The sequence below is a fragment of the Bombus affinis genome, chromosome 12 (assembly GCF_024516045.1).
Source record: "Bombus affinis isolate iyBomAffi1 chromosome 12, iyBomAffi1.2, whole genome shotgun sequence".
NCBI lineage: Eukaryota > Metazoa > Arthropoda > Insecta > Hymenoptera > Apidae > Bombus > Bombus affinis.
In genome coordinates, this window is record NC_066355.1 from 7,624,492 (window position 1) to 7,652,234 (window position 27,743).

The window sequence follows — 27,743 nt, forward strand, 5'->3', positions numbered from 1 at the left end:
ATGGAGCAGGATCGACCGCCCTGTGGAACATCAGGACATCTCGGATCAATACGACCAACGAAGATGGAAACAATAACGTTTCACTGGAACGACGAGGAAGGAGCTAAACACCTACACGAAAGTTCACCCAACGAATGGCGCTGCTGTATCCTGTGAGAAGAGATGCAATTTTTCTTCTATTCTACATATATGCAACTGTTGAACGTGTTAAATAAAAATATTATACTCGTACGTTGAAACGTTCTACGCAAATTTTTTACCTCGAGAATAATTTATGAAATCACTTTTGCATCTTACCTATGATCCTTCCAGGATATTTGTAAACGTAATACAGGATTGTTAATTCAATGTGAATTGCATTTACGAAGCAAATAGGCGAATTCAAAGCTAACGATCAGAATCGCCTGATCGTTTATTCAGCATCTCATCCATCAATGATCTAAACGAAGATCAAAGTAACTTGCAAGGATTTATGGAACATTCGTCTTCTCTTATTCTCGAGGAAGAAACTAAATCTATAACGGAATACCAATAACGGAAATACGAAGTAAAAATCTGAATGAATAAAACGGTACCTGGATCGAGTGCGTAAAAAGTCAGGTGTCGCGCTTGCGCGAATGTTTGCACGAGCTTGTACAAGGGAAACCGGAACAAGGGAGTAGGAGTATAGATTGTCGACGCAAGCACGGCTCCGACTCAGTCCTCCAGCAAGCTCCATTGAGGACTTGTTGATCCCAAGAAGAAGCAGCTGATCCTTCCAGATTGACCCATCTAAGTAGAAACATCAGCAAGTTAGCTACAGTAAAAAAATTGTAAGTTCAAGTTGAAATTTATTTTTGAATTGCCATTTCTAAGACCATCAAGGAACATTTTTTCTTTCACCCTGTTCAAGAACGTTATTTCGTCTTCTTTTAAAAAGGAATTTCTTGCAAAGAATCCTCTCTATCTTATCCAATAAAATGTTACAAAATGTTAAATGTTACAAAATGGTACAAGTTAAAAGTTTTATTACAAAGGATTCTTTATCATCCTCGACAAATTTTCGGTGCTCGTTAAAAAACTCCAATTGTTCTTTTTTTGTAAATTTTTACCATTTTTCACATTTCTTTCGATATTAATCTAATCACAAGGTATATCGCAACAGCTACTATGTAAATACAGGAAATACAGTTCGTTTAGTTTTATAATAGAAAGAACAAATATTTCTTCGTTCGCTTATATTTCATTGAATTTCATTTTATTTCGTGATACGTACTAAATTTTATTTAAAATGTTACTAGTAGTAACTAGTATAAATATATAAAGCAACTTAAATTTCAGTGGTGCAAACAGCAGTGTCCTTGCACGAGACCAAAAATGTACACGTGTGTCGTATTGATGATGGTTGCTCTGACGAGCACGATGCACCTTGAAGTGGAGGCATGGGGCGGTCTCTTTAATCGTTTCAGCCCAGAAATGTTATCGAATCTTGGCTATGGTAGTCACGGTGACCACATGCCCAAAACAGGATTGTATCAGGTATGAAAGAAAGAAGTTCGAACGAGTAAGTTTCTTCGATATTGAGATGTCTTTATACAGTAGTAATTGTTGCAACTTTGCCGCAGTACAACCGGCATACGATCGATATATTATTTCCATAGAACATTATACGATTTATGTGCAAGGGATTTATATGTCAATATAATTCTCTAAAACGAGGACAGTAACATTAGCAACTATCAATTAGATCAAAGAGATTTCATTGCGAATCTTCGACAAAGAAAATTAAAGAAGTTGTCCCAAAGTTAGAAAAGTTATCCAAGTTGTTTTTATAATTACTCCTTACTGTATAATAGCAAAAATCACACATATCAATAGTTGTTTCATTCTTTTCCGCAAATTTGAAGGATTTAACAAATTTAACAGCGATCGAAAAATATAATTACTAATTTTCCGCATTTTATTTAATTCGCGTTAGTTAAAAACACGAACTGCTCTGTTCTCGACAATGATATCGAATAATACACACTAATGTGCCACGTTTTATTTCAAGCGTCCGTTATCTACCAGCTATGGATACTCTTATGACTCTTTGGAAGAAGTTGTACCATGTTATGAAAGAAGGTGCACGGCTAACGACCAGTGTTGTCCGTCTTTCATCTGTATAAACGTCGATGGGGGTAATTCTCATTTCTTGTGCTTTTATTACACAGCTTTAGGACGATAGTCGAAGGTACAAAGTTGCCTGTAAATTTTAGATATTGGCCACTGCGTTTTCGAATTAGGGCAGAAGCAGGGAGAACTTTGCAGGAACGATAACGACTGTGAAACTGGTTTATTGTGTGCCGAGGTTGCTGGCAGCGAAACTCGTTCGTGCCAGCCACCAGTGACTTCAAATAAATTATATAGTACGTATAAACATATGTGGGCGTTTGCTGTCAATACCAGTAAATGTCTTTTACGTGACAAGAATGTAGAGATAATCGATAAAGGTCAATTCACAAACGATTACGTCAAAGGAACAGGCTCTCTTACGTAAGAACTATATCATATTTAACTTCTAAATTTAGAATATCCTATTCTTAATTCTCGCAGATGAAGAATGTAATATGTCTGGGGAATGCGATATCAGCCGCGGTTTGTGTTGTCAGCTTCAGAGACGTCATCGGCAAACACCAAGAAAGGTACTTGCATTTCCGAGTAAAAATGACATCAAATCGGAATAATTCCGAATAATAAAAGTCATTACCAAAATTATCTTTTCCATTAGGTTTGTTCGTATTTCAAAGATCCTCTAGTGTGCATCGGACCAGTCGCAATGGACCAGATAAAATCTATCGTCCAGTACACTTCTGGTGAAAAGCGGATCACTGGACAGGGAAATCGAATTTTTAAACGAGTTCCTTTCGCCTAAGAGCTTCGTCGTTCCTCATAAATTGGTGAGAATGGAAGAAACGTCTACATGAATCAAATACCCCTTTTCATTACTTTGAAGAACTTAGGATAAGTCTATTACTTCGAAATTCCCTAAATTGTTTTTATTTATACTTTTGCCTGTTAGGTCAGAGAAATAGAAAAATCATTAAACGCGCTTTTTGATTATTTTCCACCAAATATTACGACTGACAAATACGATACATATCAAAATAGTCCGTCTTATAGGATTATAAGATATACTATATATATATATATATTCATGAGAAAAGTTAGGCAACGTGTCTTTAAAGGTTGATAGCTTCTGATGAACGATGAGTACAGGCTGTGTGATGGAAGAGACAATTTTCTTTTCTTCTACTACGTTGTTAGTCTTATCTTTACTCATTTTTGTTTCTGGTTAAACGTATTCGAATTAGGCTAAGTTGACATCTTAATGACGATAGCAATGGGAAACTGCTAGGAAAGCTTTGAACAGTGCGTACACTAAATGTAATATCTAACTTTGACAAAATTTTGTTAGATTAAAAAATTTGTTAGAAATTCTTGAAAAGTAGAGTACCGCCTTGTACAAGACAAAAACTACTTTCAGTGAGATTTACGATCTCAAGAGATGCCCGATTCAAATTTCCTAAATTTACTGTTAAGATATATACTGGAATTTCTCAAACGCACACAAAATAAAATATATTTTCACTCTTCTGGTTTTCAAGTTCTCATAGATCAAACGTTCTTGATATATCAGCGATAAAGGACTATTTTTCAAAAAGTCGAGCATTGAAATAGTATTAAGATATCAGATAAATGTTCCAAGTCTAATTATGAATCATTTATGGATAGGAATTTACTCGATTGTATGGAGCATTCGCTCTGGAAATTTTCGAACATCTTCGTCGGTATTTAACAAATGTAACTTATGCGTTACCGTTAAGTCATATAGTAAAATTTGAAAGTAAAGCGTTCTAATTGACACGGATCCAGAAAAAAAATCGAAGCACTGAAGTTTTGCTTTATCTAGCGTATATTCCAAATTATTAGAGATATACGTATGTACGTAGACAATTAAAAGAAATGTTGATTTAAATGTGGTAGCCACTCGATCAAATATTTATCGTGAGAATCGAACTATTAAGCATCGATCGCGGGAATCGCTCTATTGAACACTGAAACCTCGGAGGTCGCTTCGTTGAGTGTTATTAAACTCCTAACATTAAATATAATATAATTAAAACAATATATATATATATGTATGTATATGAAAATCGTTATGTTAGATATTAATCAGAGTCGAGATTTTAAAAGATATATAAGAAAAGAGGCGTGTTAATTATCGACATAGTTACGAAGATGAAAAATATGAATGGAGCAAATGTTTTACGATTGTAATCACGAGAGACGCAGTGTTATTTTAAAACTGTCGTGAAATACTTTCTGATGCGTAAAGTACCTGTTGCGAAATCTGGACAACCCATCGTTTCTATGCTAATGTGCTAGTCATCGGGAGTCCAAACACACAAAGAGAACATATTTCTAGTTATATGGTATTATACTTCCATCGTTGATCTTTTATCGTATAAGGGAACTCTAACACATATTATGTGAATGCCTAATCCATTAAGAAAGTTTTAAATGTGAATGTTATTATGAGATATATCTTACTGAAATTATATTTTTATCTTTGATCGATATGTATACCAAAACGCTATATATTTATATAGTATTCATATATTTTCCGCAAGCGTGTATCTATAACATAATATAACTACCCTCCGATGCGTCGTGCGTACGTCGTCTCACAAGGGTTAATTAATTACTTTGTTCGAGGTGAATAATTTGCAACTCTAAGTTTCATTGGAAACTATAACAAGCGGCTAAGAAGATACCTATTACAAAATGTTTTAATCCCTTTATGACTGTCAACTTCGTTCCCTCCTGTTTATACGGTTTGTTTAGTCTTTCGATTAATACTATTCGTGGAACCAAAGAAGTAAAGGTAAACTAATAAATAAAACTGATACATATCATAGGATAGTAAGTTCTTTCCAGCGTGGTAATTTTGGATAGAAATCTTCTATCCAAAAACATATTATTTGAACGTACGACTCATTGAGGGACTATGGCCATTACGGCCTGGAGTCAAAAGTACCTCTGTCAGATGAACTATTTCCAGAATAATTATATGTGTATAACTATGTATATGTAACGTTCAAGATTATAATACAGAGTTATAATAGTTTAATGTGAAATAAACTGTGGTGCAAACAAAACAGTTAAACCTGTTTCTCGTTTACTGTTTCATCATTCCCCATAAAAAACTTCTCCTTTTTTTTTTTCACAATTTCTTAAGACTCTTTCTACTAAAAACGGCTATATCTAAAAGATGTTACTTGTTAAAAATATTTTCAAAAAGTTTCATTTATATATATAATATATGTATGATATATATTATAATAAATATATATATAATTTAAGCAAATGATAGAAAATTCCTTAGAGTAAAGCATTGCGGTAATGATTTCTCTAGACAGTTCTTTTATACGATTTGTTAATCAATGTGTAGGAGAAAAATTTGTAGTTTTTCTTCTGTGCAGCCTTGGTTTTCATTTTCAAATTCCCTCTTTTCCCATTCTTAACCTAAAGCAGACTCGGAATATTCGAGAATAGATGGCACTACGCACTCACCAATATCCGTTATGGGCAACAAAATGGTCGTGTAGTGACGAAGAAGGAACGTAAGTTTGTAAGAACAGGCGACGCTCTTCTCATTGAAACTATTTTAATCATAGTGTCCGAGGTTCTTGGACGATTAAAATGACCGCAATACCTGGTACTGTGGCCTTTGATGAATATGGTAGACCTTTTATTATTCTTCGTAACCAGGAAAAGCAAAAACGTCTAACCGGCACTGATGCTATAAAGGTACGTAAACTTACATTTTTTTTATAATTTTCCTATCCGTCTATAGAATTAGAAAAATAGTGATAATTTTTCTCTTATATGTTTTCATGATTTCATTGGATTTATAAATTAAAAGCTTGAGTTAAAAAACCGACCACGTGAAACGGTAATGGCGACGTTTTGGGCTTGGCAGCTAATCCTAACATTGCCACTAAAATGATATAATCTGAACTAATATTATATATATACTTGTATCTTAAATTGTAGTCTGCACATTATTTGTATCTTTTCATTCTTTTTTCATTAAAGTAATATTCATGCGATTTAGAAAGTTGAATGAAACACAATTATATTGATCTTTGACCATATAAGGAGATCAGTAGTACTATTGTATAAGTCCAATGAAATCCAGAAAATTTATTGCTATAATACTATTTTGACAAATATTACATAAAATATATACATAACACGTTTAATAAGTAATTGTTTAATTGCAGTCACATATTTTGGCAGCCCGTGATGTAGCCAATATTTTGAGAACCTCGTTAGGACCTAGGGGACTTGACAAACTAATGGTCAGCTCTGATGGTGATGTCACTGTAACAAATGATGGGGCAACAATCTTGAAAAACATGGATGTCGATCATGAAATTGCAAAGCTAATGGTTCAGTTGTCTCAATCTCAAGATGATGAAATTGGAGATGGTACTACTGGTGTAGTTGTTTTAGCAGGTGCTCTCTTGGAACAAGCTGAGCAACTGTTAGACAAAGGAATTCATCCGATTCGAATAGCAGATGGCTTTGAAATGGCAGCAAAATGTGCAACAGATCATTTAAAGAAAATTGTTCATGATTTTGAGGGTACTCCTGACAACCTAGAACCTTATATAAAGATTGCCATGACCAGTCTTGGTTCAAAGATGTAAGAAGGACATTTCTTGATTATTTGTATTTAATATGGGCAAGACAAAGCAATACCTTTGTTCTTTTTTAGCATCAACAAGTGTCACAGACAAATGGCAGAAATAGCTGTAAATGCTGTATTTGCAGTTTTAGATCCTGTTGCACGTGATGTGAACTTTGAATTGATAAAACTAGAAGGGAAAGTTGGAGGCAGATTGGAAGATACTGTCCTAGTTCGGGGTGTTGTTATTGACAAAGACTTTAGTCATCCTCAAATGCCTAAGGTAAAGTCAGTTAGTGTACTAAATTCCTTTTTGATATATTTTATTTTGCCTAATGATGACAAAATGAAACAGAGAAGGGTGAAGATTCAGGATATTTCTTTAGCTTACTTATTGTCAAGACTTGGAACTATTTCTTTGGTTACTCTTTTGTTAACTTCTGAAAAAGTAAAAGTTTCTGTTTAAGTAGCTATTTAATAACCTGATCTTTGCAGTGGCTTCAATGATCAAATGATTATGAGAGCTGAACGGATTGTTTCTTTTAATAAATTATTTTATCAATCAATGAAGTTGTTAATGGAGATACATTTATCACGTTACAGAGATTAGAAAATGTTAAATTAGCTATTTTGACATGTCCGTTTGAGCCACCCAAGCCAAAAACTAAACATAAGTTGGATGTCACTTCAGTCGATGACTATAGAGCGTTGCGTGAATACGAACAAGAGAAATTCACCGAGATGGTGAAGAGGGTTAAAAATGCTGGTGCCACGCTTGCTATTTGTCAATGGGGATTTGATGATGAAGCTAATCATCTCCTTCTTCAAAGTGAATTACCCGCGGTCAGATGGGTTGGTGGTCCAGAAATTGAAGTAAGTTGTGCTTCTAATTACTATATGATCAATTTACTTGCCTAATGATGACAAAGCGCAATGGAAGAGAATGAAAGTTAAGTTAATAAGCTAATATAATTTTTCGGGATTTCATTTTCTCATAATAGCCTTCTATTATGAGAATAACGATCTATTCCTTTAAATGCATTAGTTGATTAACTTTCTTTTACTGTAGCTCTAATGACCAATAGATTATGAGATCTGAAGGCTTGAGTCTTTTCCTTCATGTTAACTTTATAAAAAACTGTAAAAAAGCATTAGTAAAAAACAGTATCAAATTTGTTTCAGCTAATCGCTATTGCTACAGGTGGTCGTATTGTCCCTCGTTTCGAAGAATTGACACCGGAAAAACTCGGTCATGCTGGTGTTGTAAGAGAATTAACATTTGGTACTACCAAGGATCGAATGCTTGTTATCGAAGAATGCAAGAACTCTCGAGCAGTTACTATTTTCATCCGTGGAGGGAACAAAATGGTAAGCAATACTTAAAGTTTTTGTAAGAGAAATATAAGCAAGGAGAATTTCAGCGGTATTCAAATATATCTAACTGACCAGACACCTTGCAAGAATAAAGCATTAAAACATATATTTTATCTAATTTAATTCAATTTAAATCAGTTTAATTTGAATTTTTCTTCTGATGCTACAATTTTACATATTTCTTTTTTTATTTATTCAGTGCAAGAATATGCAAATTTATGAATTATTCCAATTTTTAGATCATTGAGGAAGCGAAACGAGCTATCCATGATGCGCTATGTACAGTTCGTAATGTAATCAAGAATGAAAAAATCTTGTATGGGGGAGGTGCCCCTGAAATTTCTTGTGCCCTTGCTTGTGCTGAAAAAGCCAACAAGATCAGCACCTTGGAACAATATGCTTTCCGTGCATTTGCCGAAGCGCTAGAAGCTGTACCTATGGCACTTGCTGAAAATTCTGGCCTTTCACCTGTAAATGCTTTAGCTAACATTAAAGCAGCACAATTGGCTGAAAATAATCCTACGTTTGGTGTAGATTGCCTAAACCGTGGTACTTTTGGTACGTATCGAATAATTGCACTTTCATCTTTTGTCGTAATAGTTAAGAATAAATAATTATTTATTTTCTTTCAGATATGAAAGCCCAAAACGTTATCGAAACATTGACGAGCAAAACCCAACAAATTCTATTGGCTACACAGTTGGTCAAAATGATACTTAAAATTGATGATATACGTTCACCAAACGATGCTGGCGATGTTGCCTAAGGAAGTTGCGTATTTTTTACTTCGATACTTGCATTATTGGAATTTTTTAACGTTTCACCTTATTTTTGCTTCTTCCAGCTTCATTCACATTTTTAATGAATAATAATTGTATTTAACTTAGTTTACTTCCTGTCATCGATGTAATAATGATAATTTATGCGACAGCATTGTGATACAGAACAAATAAATGATTTTACTTTCACCAAAATTTAATTTTTTTGTTTAAATATGTATTTTTGCTACTAATATGTGTAGTATATTGAATAAGTGGGGTATATGATTCCATCAACGATTCTTTTTTATTTTCTTCGTAGGAACAAATAAATTTGTCACATCGAGTCAAGGTATAATCGTGTAGACAGATATTTTTTCCTGTATAATCCGGGTTGTGGGAATTTTGTTTCCAAAATTATTTCATAAAGCATAAACGTAAATGCAGATCGATCAACGTAAGAAACAATTTGGTAACATTCTACTAATAAAATGGCACAAAATACGATCGCTTGTACATTTATAAATTATATTATAACAACATTGTATACCTCTATCTTCCTCTCTCTTTTTCTCCAATATCTTCAACCTTCGGTCTATGGGGATAGACAGATAGTCTTTCTCTTATCACAAAATATACAATCTATCCCAGCATAACGCTTATCTCTTTTCTCTTTCTGTTTTTACACAATAGGTGCATCTCCAATAGATTTATTACATACATAAAGTTCATGCTTGGAGTTGCAATATTTTGCCATAACAACTTTTGATAGACTAACAACACCAAGAAACAACGCACTTCTTAAACATCTTTAATCTCCATAACAACATTTCTGTACCATACGATACAGAATTCGGCACTTCGTTTCATCGTATATACTTGCATTCTTATATCTCACTTATTCTTATTTAACGTACGTCCAATGTCTTCACTCAATTCAGATGTTTAAATCGTAAGTTCCAGCAGAGCCTTATATCAACACCATCCTCCTTAAGTCTTGACGTACAATCGCTATACATTAATAACGAAAATTTTTGTCAGAACGAATTCGTTAAATTGACACTTCTACGCGGAAGAATAGGAATGATGTTTTATAAAATACAAATTACACGAGTAAAAAAAAATATATAAAATGTAATGTCGGTGACCCCCCTCGATGCGTTATCTAATTTTATGAAAGTAATCTAGTTCTTCCTTTCTTTCCTTTGTTTCCTTCTTTTTTGTTTTTTGTTTTTTTTTTTTTTTTAATAAATAGACTATACGAATTCGATTATTCATTAGACTGTTACTCAACTAAAAATTATATGCACAGCAGGGCCTCTAAGTTTTTCCTTTCCTATGATTACACCTTTTTGAGCATGGGTAAATGAAGTACTTCTGGTATATCGATATCCTCTAGTCGAATATCCGATGGATTGAATGGTAATCTTACTGTGTATGAATACATAAGATCCATTAACAGCTGAAAAAGAAGATTGATTATCCATTAATTACTTCTTTATTAACATAACCGACTCAATAATAGATAGGTAAATAGCAAAATTTAGACTTACCTGTTCGTTGTTCTCACCACGTTCACTCAATTTTTCCTGTACCTTCTTGATGAACGAAACTGGCACGCGCGTTTCAAAGTCGTCAGCTGGTGTATACAAATTTAGAATTTTCACTATTTGATTCGCGGTTAATTTGTTGCACATTTCGCATACAGAATTTACGTCTTCATCTGTTTTACGAGCTTGCAAAAGCTGTGCTGCTTGTACAATTGGCTGAAGCACTTCGGATGCTGCTTCTAATCTTCGATCTCGTCCCCATTGCTCCAAATGGCTCAAATTATATCTAAAGACAGCATAATGTTAAGATTAAGTAATCACATTAAATAATCCTAGCAAACCTTCACGAACCTTATTTGCATGCCCTTCGTCCAGTGACAAAGTTCATTCCTGAGAAGCAAATTATTCAGAGCACTAGCGCACATGAAGTAAAACAGTTGTTTGAAAAGTTGCACGACAATCTCAGGATCAACACCATGATACTGAAGAGTTTTATACACTAAAGTAAGTTCATCGAGAAGTTTATTAAGCTTTTGTTGAGTTGATTCTGGCTCTTCTCCCATAGAGGATGATCGTGGTCGACCGAGTTTGTTAGAATCCAAGCCTGATATAGCTTCGTGTTCGAGAAGAGCAGGCACAGTCAGAGCTTGAATCCTTTCTTTAAGGTTCGTTACGATATTATTGAAAATCCAAAGCGCCACGTTGCTCAATACAAGGCGATACTCGCTTAAATCGAAATTTCTAAGACATTGCTCATTTTGTCTTGGTGTGTTTTCGATTTGGAAAGGTTTGTCTCCCGAATACTGTTTCATATTATGCAACAATCTCAAGGTGTTACTGAACCAGAGTACGCTACAATCAAAGTCCTCGCGTTTCTTGACTACACGTTTCACAGCATTCAGATATGCTGTTAATAACAATCTCACTTTTTCATCGTCGTTTACACAGTCTGTATGCCTTATACACATAAAAAGAATATAAGCTGGCAGACCAGGAAGTAATGTGACCGCAATTCTAGGTTTTAACTCTAGAAAAAGAATTGTAACAGTTCAAAAGATACGGCATAAGATATAACATCATCCAAATTATGTAACATAAGCGAAGTTATCTAAATTTACCGAAAACGAGATGACGTATTATTATGTTGATATCTTCTTTCCTAAATTCGAACATGCCCTCATAATCTCTTTCTTTCTTCCGGATAACTGGCAAATTACTTCCATTATCTCCCGACTGACTATTGGAAGACATTATCGCAGAATCGCTCACAGATTCTGCAGTATCTGGCACTATAAGAAAGAATTTTAATTTTTTTTTATAATTTTCAGTTTTACGAAGTTAGATGGAAATAAATTAATAAAACTGAAAAAACAAATAGATAAATCGAAGATATAAACAAAAGAAGCCGAAAAACTAAATAGAATCAAGAATGGCATTAAATGAAATAAGTTTGAAAATAAGATAAAAGATTATAACAATTATTGTATATAATTATTGTAATGATAAAATTATGACAATTTTGAGTCTCCCATAGTAATATGCGAGGTTTTAAAATTCACATGGCAGATGATGTAATGGTACTATAGATGCTAATTTATAAAAATTATGGTGAATTATGGTATATGTGAAGTGCAATGGAAATGAACCACGCACTCACCGGCGCCCCTTGACATATGAGGGCGGTCCTTATGTTCCTTAGTATCGTCTCCCTCATCTTAGAAAGCATTTAAATATTACACAATTTTAATACTACTTTCCAATAATTTTTACTACGCGACCATTCCTTTTATATCGTTTAAAAGCAAGAGAATTTACACAGTTTGCTTAGTAATGTGTACTCACAGCCTGCATCCCTCAGACGTTTCGCAAGTATCTTGCATTGCCTTTTAAACTTCCTGCATTCTTCTGCTATTTTATCGTATTTTTCTTGCAATTCCTATATCCAAATTATCGTTATTAATAAATGTTCTGTTAACACTTTATTTGATACGACAACTAAAATTAATTTTACCAAATTTTCAGATGTTAGCCTGGCAATTTCGTGTTGCATATATGCCTCAGTCTGTGTCTGCGGCGATTTGCTCAAATTCACGGATAGTAACTTCTGCTGCTTCTCAATTTCCTCCTGTAACCTATCGATTTCCGCTCGCCATTCATCCCTCTGTGCCCGCCACCCTTTCTCCTTCATTTGAAGCTCGTCTTCTAATTGCCTTTAAATGAAAACACAAAATGTCAATTCACCTATTACTTTCAATAAAATTGTTCAATGGAAAGAAACTGGAGGAACTAGCGCTAGATGTATGAGATATTTGATAATGAATGGCATCGTTAAGTTTCGTTGATTTCTGATAAAGATCGCTGATTAGTCGCGGCAAATTATCTGCTCAACTCACTCTCTCGAAGCCTTTCGCTTTGTCTTAAGTCTACTGAAAATTGAAGTGCATGCACAAAGGACAAAACACGATTAGATACGGTTTAACATTTCTCTTTCGTCAAAAACAAGATTACAAAATTCGAGAAATCTCAAAATACCTGTTGATCTTTTTCTGTGTTTCGAAGGCGAGTACTAATTCACCGTCTTCGTTTATAATGTCCACATCGCGGCCATAATTCGAGCCTAAGCTCTTCATTCTTCGTGTATTGTCTGCCAACACGCTATGCAGTTGAATGCATTCTTCTCGTCTTCTCTCAAGCTCTTCTTGAAGCGCATCGAATTGTCCTAAAATGGAAATTATTTATCGTACTCCTCATTTATCCATTTATATTATCCCTTTTATTTCACAAGCAGATTATATTATGTAAAAACAAAGAGAATGTGCGAAAGAAAAACAAATTTCCTTTTTAATCTTTTATTGCTTTCAACGTTATAAATAGTCACATCAGGGAACGGCATGATATGAACTATGGTTATTCGCTATTAGAGACGGGAGAATGTGTTTTATTAACGTTAACGTGCATACATCAAGCAGATGAAGGATTCCAAGAAGCAAAATAAAAATCTATGAGGATGCAATATTTGCATATCTTATATACTAAGCTTTGGTTAATGGCACACCAAAAAAAAAAAAAAAAAAAAAAAAAACATAAAAGTATAATATATTAAAACTAGACTAAACAAAGACATATGAAGAAAGCGACATTCGATTACAGTACACGATAAAGCAAATAATGACAAAATTCCTTAGCCATGTAAATTAACAAATTACCCATGAGATTCTGCTGGGCACCAGTTAGGCCTGTTGAGGAAACGCTTTTTCTTAAAGAATCTAAATCTTTCTTTAACTGAGCATTTTCCATTTCCAATTCTTGAAGCTATAAAATCCAGAAATTGGTATTAATTTTAATATCATCATTGCGTATTACTAACTTAACGTTTAATGCGATAGATCGAGTTTCTAAGCACGTGAAATCACCCTAAATGTATCTTGCATCCTCGAAGTTTCTTCGGGACTATCACGTTCTAAATCTTCCACCATCCTGATTAATCTTCCCTTCTCTTTCTCAACATCCTTTAATTTCTGTTGAAGCTTCAACACTAATCCGATATCTACTGGCGCGTGTGTCGGACCATTCGTCTCGGCAGGTGATTTATTCGATTGGACCTCTCCATCGGGTGGGCTATCTGATCTTTGCTGATTCCAGTCAATCGTTTCCAGCCGCGAGTAAGGAGTCGAAGAAGAACCAGTCGATCTTACCGAACCGTAACCCAAATCCTTATTTAAACGGAATTAAATGAAATGTTAAACTATATATCACAGAAATGAATTAAATCTAGACAAAGATATATAAAAGATGATTTTACGATATTCTGGTCATCTTGTGGAAGTTCCGTAGACACGATTTGCCCGCTACTGCTGGAAGCATTGCTAAGAGAACGCGAGTGTGCAGGAGCATGCATAGCGAGTTTCTGTTCTAACATTTCTGTACGTTGCTCTAACTCGTGATATTCTTTCAATAATTTCTGATAGGCGCCACGATCCTGGTCCTGATCCAGCAGGAGAAGATCTTTTTCCTGCTCTAAACGATACTTCAAGTTCTCTTCAGCACCGCGTTGGTTGTTCTTCAACTTTTCATTAGCTACCGAAAGTTCCTTTCGCAACTTTTCGATTTCACCCAGAAGCTCCATATTTTCTTGTTCTTTCTCTTGTGTATTTCTTTCCTTGTCCTAAATAAAATATACGATATTCAATCCCCTATACACAACTTAACCGAACATTTCCAACAAGTTACCTGTAAAATATCCATTTTTTCATCTCTTTCAGCTTTCACGATATCCTGAATCTTTTCTAATTCTTTCGTTTTCTCTATTAGTATAGCATTTAATTTCTTATTCTCCGCGTCTACGGATTTCAGTCCTTCTAATTTGTGTTTCAAGTCTATCATCTCGTTCTGAACGTTCTTCATTACCTGATTCTCTTTCATCTAGAAACCAAACAATGTTCCAACGTTCAACACCTTTAACGCCAATATTATTCATATATGCCTAAACTTGTAAATAATAATGTTGTTAAAACATACAAGCTCGGTGATCTTTTGCTGCAGAGTCATGATCTTCTTCTCTAATCCCTTGTTCAGAGATTTTACGTGTTCCACGCTTCTCGCTTCAGCTTTCAATCTCTTAAACTCCTTCCTCGCCATATGCCTTCTGATGCAAGACTGAACGGTTATAATATCTCTTAATTTTTTCTTGCACGCCATTCGAACAAGGTAACCCCTGGCGAATCTCTGAATTACAATCGCTGCCGCATTGTCTTTCATTCGTTCGTATTTCTGCCGCGCCAGTTTTCCCCTGCCGTACGTCTGAATACCGAGAATTGTGCGCTTTATCTGGAGATATCGACGCCTCTTCAGCCAACCTTTGACACGAGCTTGAATTTTCGTCGCGGCCCTTTCTTCCCTCACAGCCTGAGCTTTCTGCCTAGCGATGTATCCTCTTCCGTATCTTTGAAGACCAAGCACAGCACATCGAATCTTCTTATACCTACTACGGCATATCAGACCGCGCACCGTTTTTTGGATCATAACACAAGCATCTCGCTGTCGTTCCGCTCGTAGCTTCTCTAGATAAGCTACTTGACCAGCACGAAAAAGAACCTTCGTCTTGCCGAATTTAAATTTATCTTCGTCTTTGATATACCTGAGGAAATTCAAGTTGTTTTATACTCTATTTTTACGGAATTAACGCATTATCGAACAATAGATGTACCATTACTTTCGATAACTCTCGATTGTGTTAGAAAAGATGAGCTTATTGCATTTTAGTAGTTTAGAAAGTTCACAGCGAAAGTTAGCAAAAATTTGAATGTATTATGTCATCGTAGAAATACGCATTTCCAATGACTGATTAATTTTTTTAACTGCTACATTTGGCCTCTAATTGGTATTTGTTAAGTTGTCGGTAAAAGGGCATAATAAATATACATATAAAATATTCTATTGGTAGAATTAATCGACCGATCAAAAATGTTACAGGTTTTCGGAGTATCCTAATAGGAGATTTATTTTATATTACAAATTTATTATAGAAGGAGAAAGAGAGTGGAACGATAATGGAAAGTGAACGTAACTGACCTGCCCAATATTCGTCGACAGGTTTCTTTGAGGTCGTCGCGTCGAATATCCTTGAATTTACAGAGGCTCCTGTACCTGAGAAAGAATTCGTTGTACGTTCTTTGACTGGGAAATCCAGCAGCGGATATTCTAATCGTCTCTAGGACACCGCAAGCCCGTAATTGCTGCATCGCACGAATTGGGTTGTATTCAAATGCTTCCTTGGTATCGTTTGGTTTGATACAGCGCACGTAATGCGGTGTAGTTGCGTTTAATGTAGACATCAACATATTCAAGGAGTCGCGAAATTGCGAACCTACCTACAGATATTGCACAACAACAAACATTTATCGATCAAAATCACCAACAGAGAATTACAGCAAAAACTCTGCACCCCGTTAGTATCAAATTACCGTTTTCTTATTTTGCTTAGGCGAATTTAACGCTGGCTTTTGAGCCGATACTTTCAGTCTCACGTTCGATGGTACCATAAGCTTCGGATCCTCTTCGCTGAATAACTTCTTCAATAACTTATTCTGAAACAATAAACAGTATGAACATTTTCTGCGATCTACGCATAAGGCTATGGCCACAGTTGATGCATTCGTAATATTTATACTTTTATAAGTGTACTTCCCAACATTTGCTTAGTTAGAACATGCATCTACAGTAACCATAATCCAAAGCACCGAGCTGCGTGAATTTTACATACGTCTCCGTTTCGCAGTACGTCAACCTGTTCCTCGATAACGGTGTCTCTGTTTTTTTCTAAAAATCCAGTCGTTTCGTATTGCACCCGGTCGGCAAAATGGTGAATCAAGAAGGCAGAAGTTCCGAATCGTGGTTTCTCGAAGTGTTTCGATTTTCCACATTTCGAGTAAAGTTTATCCGCCCATGAACTATCCGAACCTTTCGGCATCTGCATAAAATGATCATTTGAGTATTGTACGTTTTAGCGAGTGAGTCTTTGAAGAAGAACGAAAAGTATCACCAACCCTACATTCCTCGTCCAACAAATCGAGGATACCCAGTTTCGTTTCGATGAGATCGATACAAGGTTGATTGTCATAGAAGTCTATGAAAGTCCATTCGATCTCCTCCTTAAAATACTCCTCCTGCTCTAACTTGAAGACGTGCTGATTGAATTGTTGTTGAAGCTTCTCGTTCGCGTAATTTATGCAAAACTGTTCGAAAGAATTGACCTCGAATGTCTCGAAACCGTAAATATCCAGGACACCGATGAAACACTGAGGTTTGTTTTGAGAATGCAAGGAGTTATTGATGCCAGCTACTATCCAATTGAACAATTCCGCGTAAATATGTTTGGCCAGTGCGTCTCTAGCACCAATCGCTTGTTCCACGTTCATTGGTTTCAAGAATACTTCCCTCATCGACACGATTTTTCTATGGCACAGCCATTTTCGCATCGCGTTCACGTCGGTGCCCAACAGCTCGCACATCATCAATAGATGTTTGTCTGACGACTAAAAAGGTTGCATAACAAGGTACATCGAATGTCAGTAAAGTTCTCTTTGATTGAAATGTCCTATCTATTTCGAAACCGAAGAAAACGGAATCTTTTCTATCAAGGAAAAATTATCATTTTCCTTGTGCCGTCTTTGTTTTTCTTCGCTTCGCAGAAAATGTTTAATCGTTATCTCGTAACAGCCGTAACTATGCTTGAAAGCTAAAATACACGGGATAAATTTCGAATATTTCGCCGTGTCTTGAAAAATGAGAAAATGCCAGATAGAACATTTTAACCAAATGTAAGCAGAGTGGATCTCAGAGTTAAGGTAAAATCGTGATATTTACATGAATGTAACTGGTTTCGGTGTCGTTCTCATTGCTCGAATTTTGGTTATCGGCATTCCCTATATTCACGTTTCCCAAATGCATAATAGCTGCTAAAATACGAAGCATGTCGTCCTGCTGCTTGGACGAGAATCCAAGCATGGTGAGCGCGCTTATCGTCTCATCGAAACACATCAAGTCATCCACGCCGTCTATCAAGGGATCATTTCCTTGATTTAGATAGTGAAACTTATTCTGGTGGCTCAAATGCAAATGAGGTAGACGCGCCGCGGCTGCGCACATTTGATAAAATATATGATAATTCCTTTCCTCGTATGTCTAGAAAATCATTCGTTTAACTAACCGGCTCATTCGTGAAGAAACGAACGCGAGAGGTGTACCAATTAATAATACCTGAAACACGACTCTTGACTTTTCCAGAAGATAAGTTCTCATACTGGCCCCGGTGATGTGGTAGTGTTTGTTAAATTGAATCTCGATGAACTTCCCGAATCTCGAGGAATTATCGTTTCTCGTTGTCTTTGCATTACCGATAGCTTCCATGATCGGTAGAGAGGCAAGGACTTTCTTCTCGACCTGCGTCTCGGTCGTTGAACCACCGACGGTAGCGAAATATCGCATCGTATATTTTGCAGAGACAGTTTTTCCAGCGCCGGATTCTCCAGAAACGATAATAGATTGGTCGTGACCTTCCCTACGTTTATTATGCAACATTTAAAAACTCTAACCATCACCTGCCTGTATAACATTTAACCCTCTGAGTGTTTAATCCGTACAGACAACGTACATCGACCGTCTTAACATTAGAAATATTCTTGCTTTTTAAAAGATTGCTTTCAGAAAGATCTAAATAGGCTTATCATTTAATTGTTTATTCTCTGCGATCTTCTTACGTTAAATTAAAAGTCCAAAGATGTCGGTGTATTTCTTATTCTTTGTACGCTCCTCGCTAGGTGTTAGGCTTTTAAGTTACTGGTACCTTTAGCGAACACTCAAAGGGTTAAGTAATTTGTGACAGAGTAAAGAAGCTTTCAACCTTTCCAGCTTGGTGTACGCTTCCTCAGCGACGGCGAATATATGAGGTTCCAAATCGCCCATCGCCTGACCCCTGTACGCCCATATCGTGTCGTTGCCATAAATTGGAAGTTCATTGTATGGGTTAAACGCAACCAAAACGATACCGCAATAAGTGTAAATACAGTGTCGTTGAAAACGAATCTGTAGATTATACAGAACAGCTGGCTCGTGAAGAAACGACAACGATGTCAAATTATTCTCCCCTATAAGTATATCAGGATTTCTTAACGGTGGTAAATCGGAATCTGATTTGATCTCCAAGACCTTCGTCTGATTGGAATCGTCCGTATGAACCTTCAAGGTTCGCTGTTTTAATTTGTAATCTTCCAGAAGCACCGCACCTTCCCAAACCTTTTCTGGGTGCGGCACCCATACCTTACCACCCTGAAAACACATATTCCTCTCCAATACGTCTATTTTTATTTTTATCAAGCATTTGTGCATCAACATGGTACAATACAGTTCGTTACGATGGCAAATCTAAGGATGCAACGTTGTAAAGCGATAATAGAACGAACCTAATTCTACCATTACTTTAACTCCAACGAAACACGGATTCCTCTTTAATATCACTATTTTTATTAAGCACCTATGCGTCAATATAATAAGTACTTTACATTTCGTTATGATGGTAAATTTATGTTAGCGATATAACGTTGAAAAGTACTTCACGCTATCATTGTTGTTTTAAAAGTTAAGCTTCGCGACTGAACGGTGAAATATCGCCTTGAGATACGAGCCCGAGCAAGAAGTTTTTCAACTACACGAACGAGCTCGTACGAGTTAATTACTCGGCGTCTAATTTTCCTTCTTTTGAAAAGATGACCTGCTTTTCCTTTTTGCGAGAAGTACGTATGAAAATGAGGTCGGCAATACAGCATATCGATTACGACGCCAACTGCGCCAAATCGAGATTGGTTATCGCGTTAGAACCGTTATTACTCTGTAACCGCGACACGTTTTTCCGTAACGTGTTCGAAAATACAGTGACTATAAAATTGTCGATTTCTGGAGGAACGTTCCCCCCAAAAAAGGGAAAAGAAATTTCCCTTTTCCAAGAATGAAACGAACACTGTTAAGTATCATTTTTCCTAATTACAAGATCGTCGACCCTAAAGGAACTCTTCCAAAAAGGGAGAAGATATTTCAAAGATGTAACAAACACTTTTGAACGTGGTATTTTCTAATTACAAAATTATCAACTCTGAAGGGACTTTTCCAACAAAGGAAAAGGCACTTCAAAGATAAAACGAACACTGTTGAAGGTAATTTTCCTTGGAAGATAAAAAGATTCGTAACGGTATCAAGGAAATGGTTCTTCAGCTTGTCTCGCTATCATACAAATGAGACACGAAATACCAAAATGTACTGTTATCGAGCTGTGGTGTACAGACAAAAGACGAATTACGTGAGCTGAAGAAATATCGAGCAACGGTATAGTTCGCTGTCTTCTCTAAACATCGTTGGATTTACACCGTCGCGTTTTGATATTCAGAAACCGGTTAAAACGATTTAAAACAGTGAAGTGTTTTACGCGTGCTCTGCCTTTAAACAGAATAGCGACACGCGTATATGAGGCAGCTATGGTTAGGAAGAAATGAAAATTAACCGTGAACTCTCATGACTCAACTATTATGCAAGACATCGTTCGAAAGATACCGAGAAAAGATCAAGAAGAACATATGTAGACTATCCGTGGTACACAGACAAATTTCATTTTCAACGCCGTCGATATTTTAATTAAAAGTAACTTCGTACCTCGGCATGCTATCGCTAAAATTATTAAACCAATAATTACAACTTTCTCGCAATATGGAATACTTTTCCCTTCGCGGGATTATTAATGGAACGATTAACCTCGAGATTTTGAACATCACCGTGTTTAGACGTTCAGTCATAAACTACGCACTATAATTCAGCAATGATTACTAACGCTACGTTACTCCAAGTGTAGTTATTGTATCTTCGCGTTTCGAGGTTACTTGATTGCTGACTTTGCAATTTCACATTGTGCAATTACGAATTCGCCGGTGGACGCATCTCTGCGAATTTCGTAATACGCTACACCTTTCCAGCAAACGTAATCCGTGACACATCGATAAATTTGAACGGGAAAAAATTCAAGGAAATATGTATTTCCTAAATTCGAATCCCATCGAAATCATCGGAAGAAAAGTATTACGAAATATTTGGACGATAACGGACAGCAAAGTAGCAGACAAATTCTCTTCGCGATTTCAACGTTTATCCGTACATTCGATTCGTACTTATTCGATCGTGCTTACTTTTCGGAAAGTAAGTGGTCGATGACTCGTAGAATATTCTATTGTTCTAATTCCAGCAAATCCTACCCTTTCTCTCGCGATGGACGTTTCACGGTTCACTTCGTTCGTCAAAGTGTACCAAAGAAGTATGTAGTTCCCATGCTTTCTACGTTACGTACCAAATAACGATTACTCTGTTAAGCCTTACTCACGGAAAGCTATATAAAAAGTAAAATCCTACCGGGTTCCCACGCGGCTTGTTAATTGAAAAGGTGGTCAGAATGAGAGCGAACCGCGCGCGATTCGATCTAAGCGCGACAATCGCTAAGTTCGAAGATGAGAATATCCGACTTTCGCCTCTTCCTTTCAAATTAATTGCTGTTCTCTCAACCTCGACTTCTCTCACGGCTTTCGTAAGTTGCGTAACTAGTAATTAGGTACGTAAATCTCTGCTTCCCATTCATGAATATTTCGGCTCTATCCTAAGCATAACTTTCATTGAATGCGAAATTTCTGAAAGAAAAAAAAGATATTTCAATAATATCGTTGCGCTCCTCGACCAGCCGAGGAGATAATTTCGAAGATATTTCTGACGCAGTGCAACATAGTATCGCAGAAATATAGGGGAAGTTCTGTTGCCTACATGAACGCAGTCCACTCGCTTGTTGTGTTTGAGCTTCGCCAACAGACCACCGATCTACGGCTTCTGTCGCGTTCTATTCACGACTCGTTTCGATGCTCAAACTACGCAATTTTTTACTACGTTCGATAACTCCAATATTATCGATTATTATTATCATTATTATTATGGAAAACGAATGGAACGTAACAACGTATCCTTATATAATTTATAACGCGTGCCAGCGAATTTATCAACTTTTTCGTCGGCGTAAGATGCAATTAGAAAATTCATTCCCGCGGCTAAAAATACCTTCGCGTTTGACAATAACGACCTCGCGATAACAATTTTATGACGTCATCACGATGACGTTATTCCACGAACATCTAATTTTATTTGTAATATTCACGTAAACATAGGAAAGGGAAGATACATGTTATAATCTTATCTACAACCACTCCAGAATGAATCATTTTGCCACTGATTCCTCCCACAGAATACATCCAGATTTCACGACTCGTGCGTATTCGCGTAACAAGAGAATAGAACTCGGCGAGCTTTAAAATGCGTGGAAATCGCCTGCACGCGTATCTCCGATTGTTCTGCTCGCTTATTGATCAAAATGAAAGCTAAGGATTGCGGAAACCTTTCTCTTGAAAATTAAGACCCTAACGTAATAACGTAACACAAGTGGCGTAAATATACTCTGGTAATGTAGATACGTTCGAAATTGCCTGTCATATTCTCTTATGTACGTTCGACGTGCGAAATAATTTATCTTCGCATTTGTTCGTTTGTTCAATACGTAGCATATAACAATTGCGATCATTGTTAACGTTCCTCGGTGTCTGCTATCTTTTCTCCTGCTTCTGTTATTGTTGACGATTTACGCAGATGTGAACTTTAACATTTATCGCAAAATATTATTCGCAACTGTGTTGCCAAGGCTTAACGTTGTTACGCTTTCAGCAGCAAATCCGAAGTACATTTAGAGAGCATCGTGCTACACCTAGAAACCGCTTGACGTCGTGTTTGTCGTCGAGAGATCGATCGCCGTAGCTCGGCATCGTTGTTCCTGAGAAAGGTTCTCCGTTATCGAGAATAACCAGGTCAAGTTTCCCGCCCACGTATGATTTTTACCACGTGCGTCGAAATTGGCATCGTTGACACTGGTGGCGAGCTACCGTGTCACATGCACCCTGTGCACCCAACAGTTTCCCTTTCAATCGGCTAAAGATAAACGTGCCTTTTATATCGAGTACGTATTTCATGATTACGGCCTGTATCATATCGTTTGATCATGTTCGATGCGTTATCGATCTTAGTTATGCAGAAGATAGGTATAGCGAGTCGCGAAAGTATTTGAGCATTTGTAGAAATTATAGAAGCATTACTGAATCTATTATGCGCTGTATGAAACGTTTCAAATTTCGATAACGCTGAAAAGAGATAGATCGTGATGTCATTCGTAAAACTTGGAACCAATTCATATTTGCTATTACTAATTTCGATAATAAAGAAGAAAGTGCTAACGAAGCTTTAAAGATGTCCTATATTATACCTGTATACGTAATAGATTCATAAGAGAAAGAGAGAGGGAGTTTCCACAAGTGTTCAAACGCTTCCTCGAGCCGCTATAATTTAAAGGACAGCGTATAAAGTGTAACTGCAAATGCAAATCTAAATGCACAATGTTCATCGAGCGAAGTTTACGAGCGTGAGAATGTGAGTTCATACTTTCAGTGTTGAGTAAGATCGCGAAGCGGGATGCCTTCGTGGGAGACTGCTATAAGGAATCCTCCGTTTTTCACGGAGGTTGCACAAAAGGGCGATCGAAACACCGTATTTAACCAAGCGACAATTTTGTTCTCCACTAAATTGCTGTATCACGGTGCTGTCGTCACGAGACAACGAAAGTCTACAAAAATGCCTTCTCCGTATCGTACACGTATTTTTCAAGGCACTCGAGATCAATTTACGAACGTGGAAAAATTAGAGGGGCAAAGTGACGAAAATATTTCTACGAAACCGTTACACCCGGATTAACACATCGTAGGATCATCGTAGGATGACGAATCTCAAAGAAATCTTCCTTGACCTTTCGGATAAAATCACGCGGAGCATAATGTCCACGATAGTGACTCTGCTTGTGCCTCCTTGTGACGGGCCACGAAGAAGCAAGGAGAACGACCTATTCCAAGACGCTTTGCTTTTCTGTTCCAAGAGAAAGGGAACTGCCCGTTCGTAAGAGAAGTCTTAGCGATCACGTTCCTCGAACTGATCGTGCGAGCAACAGTCTCGAATGGGGTTAGCTTACCTTTAAATGTAAAGGTGCGATCGAGACTACGGCTCGAGTTTCAATTTATTGCATAATATAATTTCATTATTTCCTTGTGTCTCAAACCGGCTAGCATCGTACCTAGACGACATTCTATTTCATTATGAGTTCGCCTGTTACGTTCAAACGTGTCGAAACTAGTTCGCAAAACGTTAAACACTTGCTATTGCGCAATTAATTGTTACAAGAGTTTTGCAACAGGAAACATTTTAACCCTTAAAGGTCATCGTAAGAAAATTTATCTGGGAGCATCTTCTCTGAATCAAGAAATTAACAAAATCGAATTAGTGGAATTAGACGTTTCGTTATTGTTCGACACTAGAAGAAGCGTAGAACGATCATCGTACGCGGTAATTACGAATTAATATCACGATCGCGTCAGGAAATAATGTGATCCTACGTTAAAAGAACATGAAAACCGTCGAAGAAGTATTTCAAAATGAGAATGACAAATTATAAAAATAATATTTGGACATTGTTTCCTAGAGTCTGTTTCTTTCTTTGCCAGCATTACGCGTTAATAAATTATTGTTTCGTAAGTTTGCAAAGAGCTTTTCCCTGGAAAACTAGAATTTTGTCATTTTTGAAACACATGTACGATATCATTATAGGATGACAATAAGAAAACAAAATTTCGTATTAAGAGATTCGTGGCCTTTAAGAGTTAAGCTGTGTTCGTACGCGATATATTATTCTCTGTTCGCGTTTATAAATCGTAAAACTCAAAGACCATCCATAAGATGACTAAATCAATACGCGCGTTCTGTACTGAGCAATAGGTGTCCCTGACTTTACCAGTATCTACAGATGTAATGTCCATTAACGATTGCGGGTATATTTTAGCCACGTTTCTATTAGTAGTTAGCGCTATTAAGAAGCAAATATCATTGGAGGTAACTTGGACGAAAATTGCGATACGACCTCGGACAACCCCCGCAGTTCACTTGACCAAGGCAATAAATCAGTCAAGATGGAGAGCCACGGCACGACCTTAAAGGGGCAGGTTCGGGCTGAACTAAACTCTCTGTTCTCGTCGACTAAGTATTCTCACAGTATCCTTACGTTCCCTTACGTTCCCTGTGCAATTTGTACGTAACATTCTCACGCATAGTAAGACCCAAGTAATTATCAGCTAATTCAGAACACTAATTCAGTATCCCAGTTTTCATTTCTGCATGGTTAACAGATAGATTTCCTCGTGGGTAAGTTATAATTAAATGCGAGCAGAATCTTACTTTTTAATATTTTAGTTTACCTGAAGTTTTGTATAGATAATTTGTCTAATTATTATAACGATTATTATTAACGATTATAATACAGAACGAGAGACTTTACGAGCGATACTTAGTCAGGGACATAACCAATGCTTCGACGCAATAATCTCTTGTCAAGAAACGCTTCGTTTGTATACAACAAATGTTATCGTGGTCGACAACCTAGTCGTAATCACTGGTTTTAAAGCGAAATTTAGGTCTTGAGGCTCCGAGCTTCCATACGACAATTATTGATTTTTCTTTTAAAAAGAACTTCTGGATTTTAGACTTGCTCGTCCCTCGTTCTCCGCTACTTTCTGTTATAAACCAGAATTATTATTTACGTACCTATCACTGCCGTATCGTTTAAATCGTAGAGAGTATCGAATCTCTTTTTTGAGATCACAAGCGAGATCGATGAGATACACGTAACTATAATTTGAAATGTCATATTGAGAAGGTCATGCATAGTTCGAAACAGTGCAAATTACTGCTATCAAAATTGAAAGGAATAGACACCTTTTGTGAAAGTAGCAGTTAAGGTTGAGAAAGACATCTTCGATCGAATCGATAATGGATACTTCCCAACTAATTGCAACAATATATTGTCTACAGCACAATTTTCTCAAACAATTAACCATGCACGATATGCATCGGCGATAGAAAAGAAGAAAGTTTCGTTCGATTTTACAAAATAATATTCAATCTTCCTTGCTTCGTTTCAGGTTTTAACGACGCGCTTCGAACTTTTCCAAACTTCGAAAACGTAATCGATAACGCATTTCCATGCACTTAAATTCGTATAAAATGAAACGAGAGTAATATCAGGCAGATAGAGAGGATCGATCAACCTTTTTTTGAGCCAGATATTCGTCGGAAATCGAGCAGCTATATTTTAAAATTTTTATCAGAAAATCGGGAGAAGGAATAGAAGCATACGAGTGTTTTAAAACACTGGATAACTCGCAGAGAAAATTTCGCATACGTTTACATGAGATCTACTCCAACATATTTACCGAGAGACCTCCTCTGCTTCTCTGCAGAACGGACTCTTCCATTCGGAATTTTAGAGAGAACACGCAAATGCAGTTTGCACAATATTATAAAACTAGATTCACTAGCAATAACTATGGAAATATTTAGGGAACTTCGGAGACGAAAATTCGTTTTGTAATTCGACAATGATCCAAACATCTCTCCGCGGTTTTCAAAGAATTACTAGGCTCACGATCATTTCCACCATAATATACATTTATATTTGTCATTATTGGAACTTATTTATTCGATTCACAAACACAAGTTAAGATTCTACCTCTTGTACTGTTCTATAATGGAAGAGATATTCTCGCCAGGCTTTAAGAGAGATTTCATGAAAAGGTAATTGTAAATGTCAACAGACAAGCTTGTCACAATGCTACTAAACCAGTTGCCATCGTAGAACTGGATTCGTGTACCTGCGATGGCCTGAGAATCTGAACTGGTTCGTACCTTCACATATAACTCCCTCGTAGTCATCTTTGTTGGTCCAGGTGCTCACCTGGGTCAGGTCAGATACAATCGAGGAGAGCAGCACCCACAGCCACACACGATTTCACTCACACACGCACACACCTCAGCACAGATAAGAATACCTACGACATTTGTCGTCCAATCAAAAGTTATACGCGCTACAGGCACAGTGATATTCTTTCGACTATACAATACATCCTGGTGTCACCTGAGGTGCGGTCAAGGCATGTTTCTGTTTTTGTTTTTTCTCTTCTTCTTCTTCTTCTTCCTCTTCTTCTTCTTCTTCTTCTTCTTATTCTCTGTTTCCTTTGCTTTGCCTTGTTTCGATCAGGAATCACCAAAAATCGATGGATCACCAATTACCGATAACGAGAATCACAAGTAATCGTTTTAACAATTTCTAATTTTGTGACACTGTCTCTATCGTTTTTCAAATTTCTTCGTTAGAATCATTCGACAGTGATTGGATAGAGAAATGAATTTTCGCGAAGGCCGTACTTCCACGTAAACGTCGTCCGACGGCACTGCCACCAGCTGGTTCGTTATCGGGTTTAGATTCGGCGCCCCTCTTCGACTCCTTGCACGACTACTCTTCGGCTTTCCAGCCGAAGCAATCTTTTCTTTCCTTCTTTTCCATATTCGTTCTGGCTATCGACGTCTCTCTTCGAAGATCGAACTACGAGTTTTACGCCATCTCGCAGGCGAATCGAAAAATGAGACGAGTGGATTTTCTCACATCCTACGACAGTAAATTAGAATTGTTTCAGCAATCTTCTCTATTACGAAGTTCCATCGTTGTGAAATAAACCTCAGAATGATCTTTTTACTAACGAAATTGTAACGACATATTACCTAACAGTCGTGATAAACATCAATTGCGAACACGTTATTAATTGTTCGCTCGTACGATACGTTATCAGC

At 36.7% G+C, this 27,743-nt stretch overlaps 3 protein-coding genes across 9 annotated transcripts; 2 read left to right on the top strand and 1 right to left on the bottom strand.

Moving 5' to 3' along the window:
* Positions 1 to 668: 668 nt before the first annotated feature.
* LOC126922612 (prohormone-3) lies at positions 669 to 5,188 on the top strand. Its single transcript, XM_050735401.1, has 6 exons — positions 669 to 812; positions 1,321 to 1,518; positions 2,033 to 2,159; positions 2,238 to 2,387; positions 2,575 to 2,663; positions 2,750 to 5,188. Exons 2-6 carry the CDS (start codon positions 1,357 to 1,359, stop codon positions 2,891 to 2,893), a joined length of 672 nt encoding a protein of 223 aa, XP_050591358.1. The 5' UTR covers positions 669 to 812; positions 1,321 to 1,356; the 3' UTR covers positions 2,894 to 5,188.
* A 404-nt stretch (positions 5,189 to 5,592) lies between these two features.
* On the top strand, positions 5,593 to 9,063 carry LOC126922556 (T-complex protein 1 subunit epsilon). The gene is made up of 7 exons (XM_050735251.1): positions 5,593 to 5,832; positions 6,309 to 6,733; positions 6,806 to 6,998; positions 7,319 to 7,588; positions 7,898 to 8,083; positions 8,329 to 8,647; positions 8,722 to 9,063. The coding sequence occupies exons 1-7, from the start codon at positions 5,725 to 5,727 to the stop codon at positions 8,853 to 8,855; spliced, it is 1,635 nt and encodes a 544-aa protein (XP_050591208.1). The 5' UTR covers positions 5,593 to 5,724; the 3' UTR covers positions 8,856 to 9,063.
* Positions 9,064 to 9,130: 67 nt separating this feature from the next.
* LOC126922512 (unconventional myosin-Va) lies at positions 9,131 to 27,394 on the bottom strand. Of its 7 annotated transcripts, none has more exons than XM_050735117.1 (23): positions 26,802 to 27,394; positions 18,799 to 19,223; positions 18,156 to 18,456; positions 17,763 to 18,080; positions 16,943 to 17,431; positions 16,660 to 16,866; positions 16,361 to 16,483; positions 15,969 to 16,267; positions 14,916 to 15,534; positions 14,628 to 14,819; positions 14,200 to 14,562; positions 13,811 to 14,110; positions 13,604 to 13,709; positions 12,930 to 13,116; positions 12,791 to 12,823; positions 12,409 to 12,607; positions 12,240 to 12,333; positions 12,055 to 12,111; positions 11,516 to 11,686; positions 10,749 to 11,424; positions 10,401 to 10,683; positions 10,142 to 10,309; positions 9,131 to 9,858 (listed from the first exon to the last, which is right to left on the bottom strand). In XM_050735117.1, the coding sequence occupies exons 1-22, from the start codon at positions 26,826 to 26,828 to the stop codon at positions 10,190 to 10,192; spliced, it is 5,589 nt and encodes a 1,862-aa protein (XP_050591074.1). In that variant the 5' UTR covers positions 26,829 to 27,394; the 3' UTR covers positions 9,131 to 9,858; positions 10,142 to 10,189. The 7 variants fall into 7 exon arrangements, with proteins under 7 accessions (XP_050591074.1, XP_050591073.1, XP_050591075.1 ...); XM_050735116.1 differs by lacking the exon at positions 9,131 to 9,858 and having other exon boundaries at positions 10,064 to 10,309; positions 26,802 to 26,944; positions 27,031 to 27,394; XM_050735118.1 differs by lacking the exon at positions 9,131 to 9,858 and having other exon boundaries at positions 10,064 to 10,309; positions 12,791 to 12,820.
* Between the last annotated feature and the right edge of the window lie 349 nt (positions 27,395 to 27,743).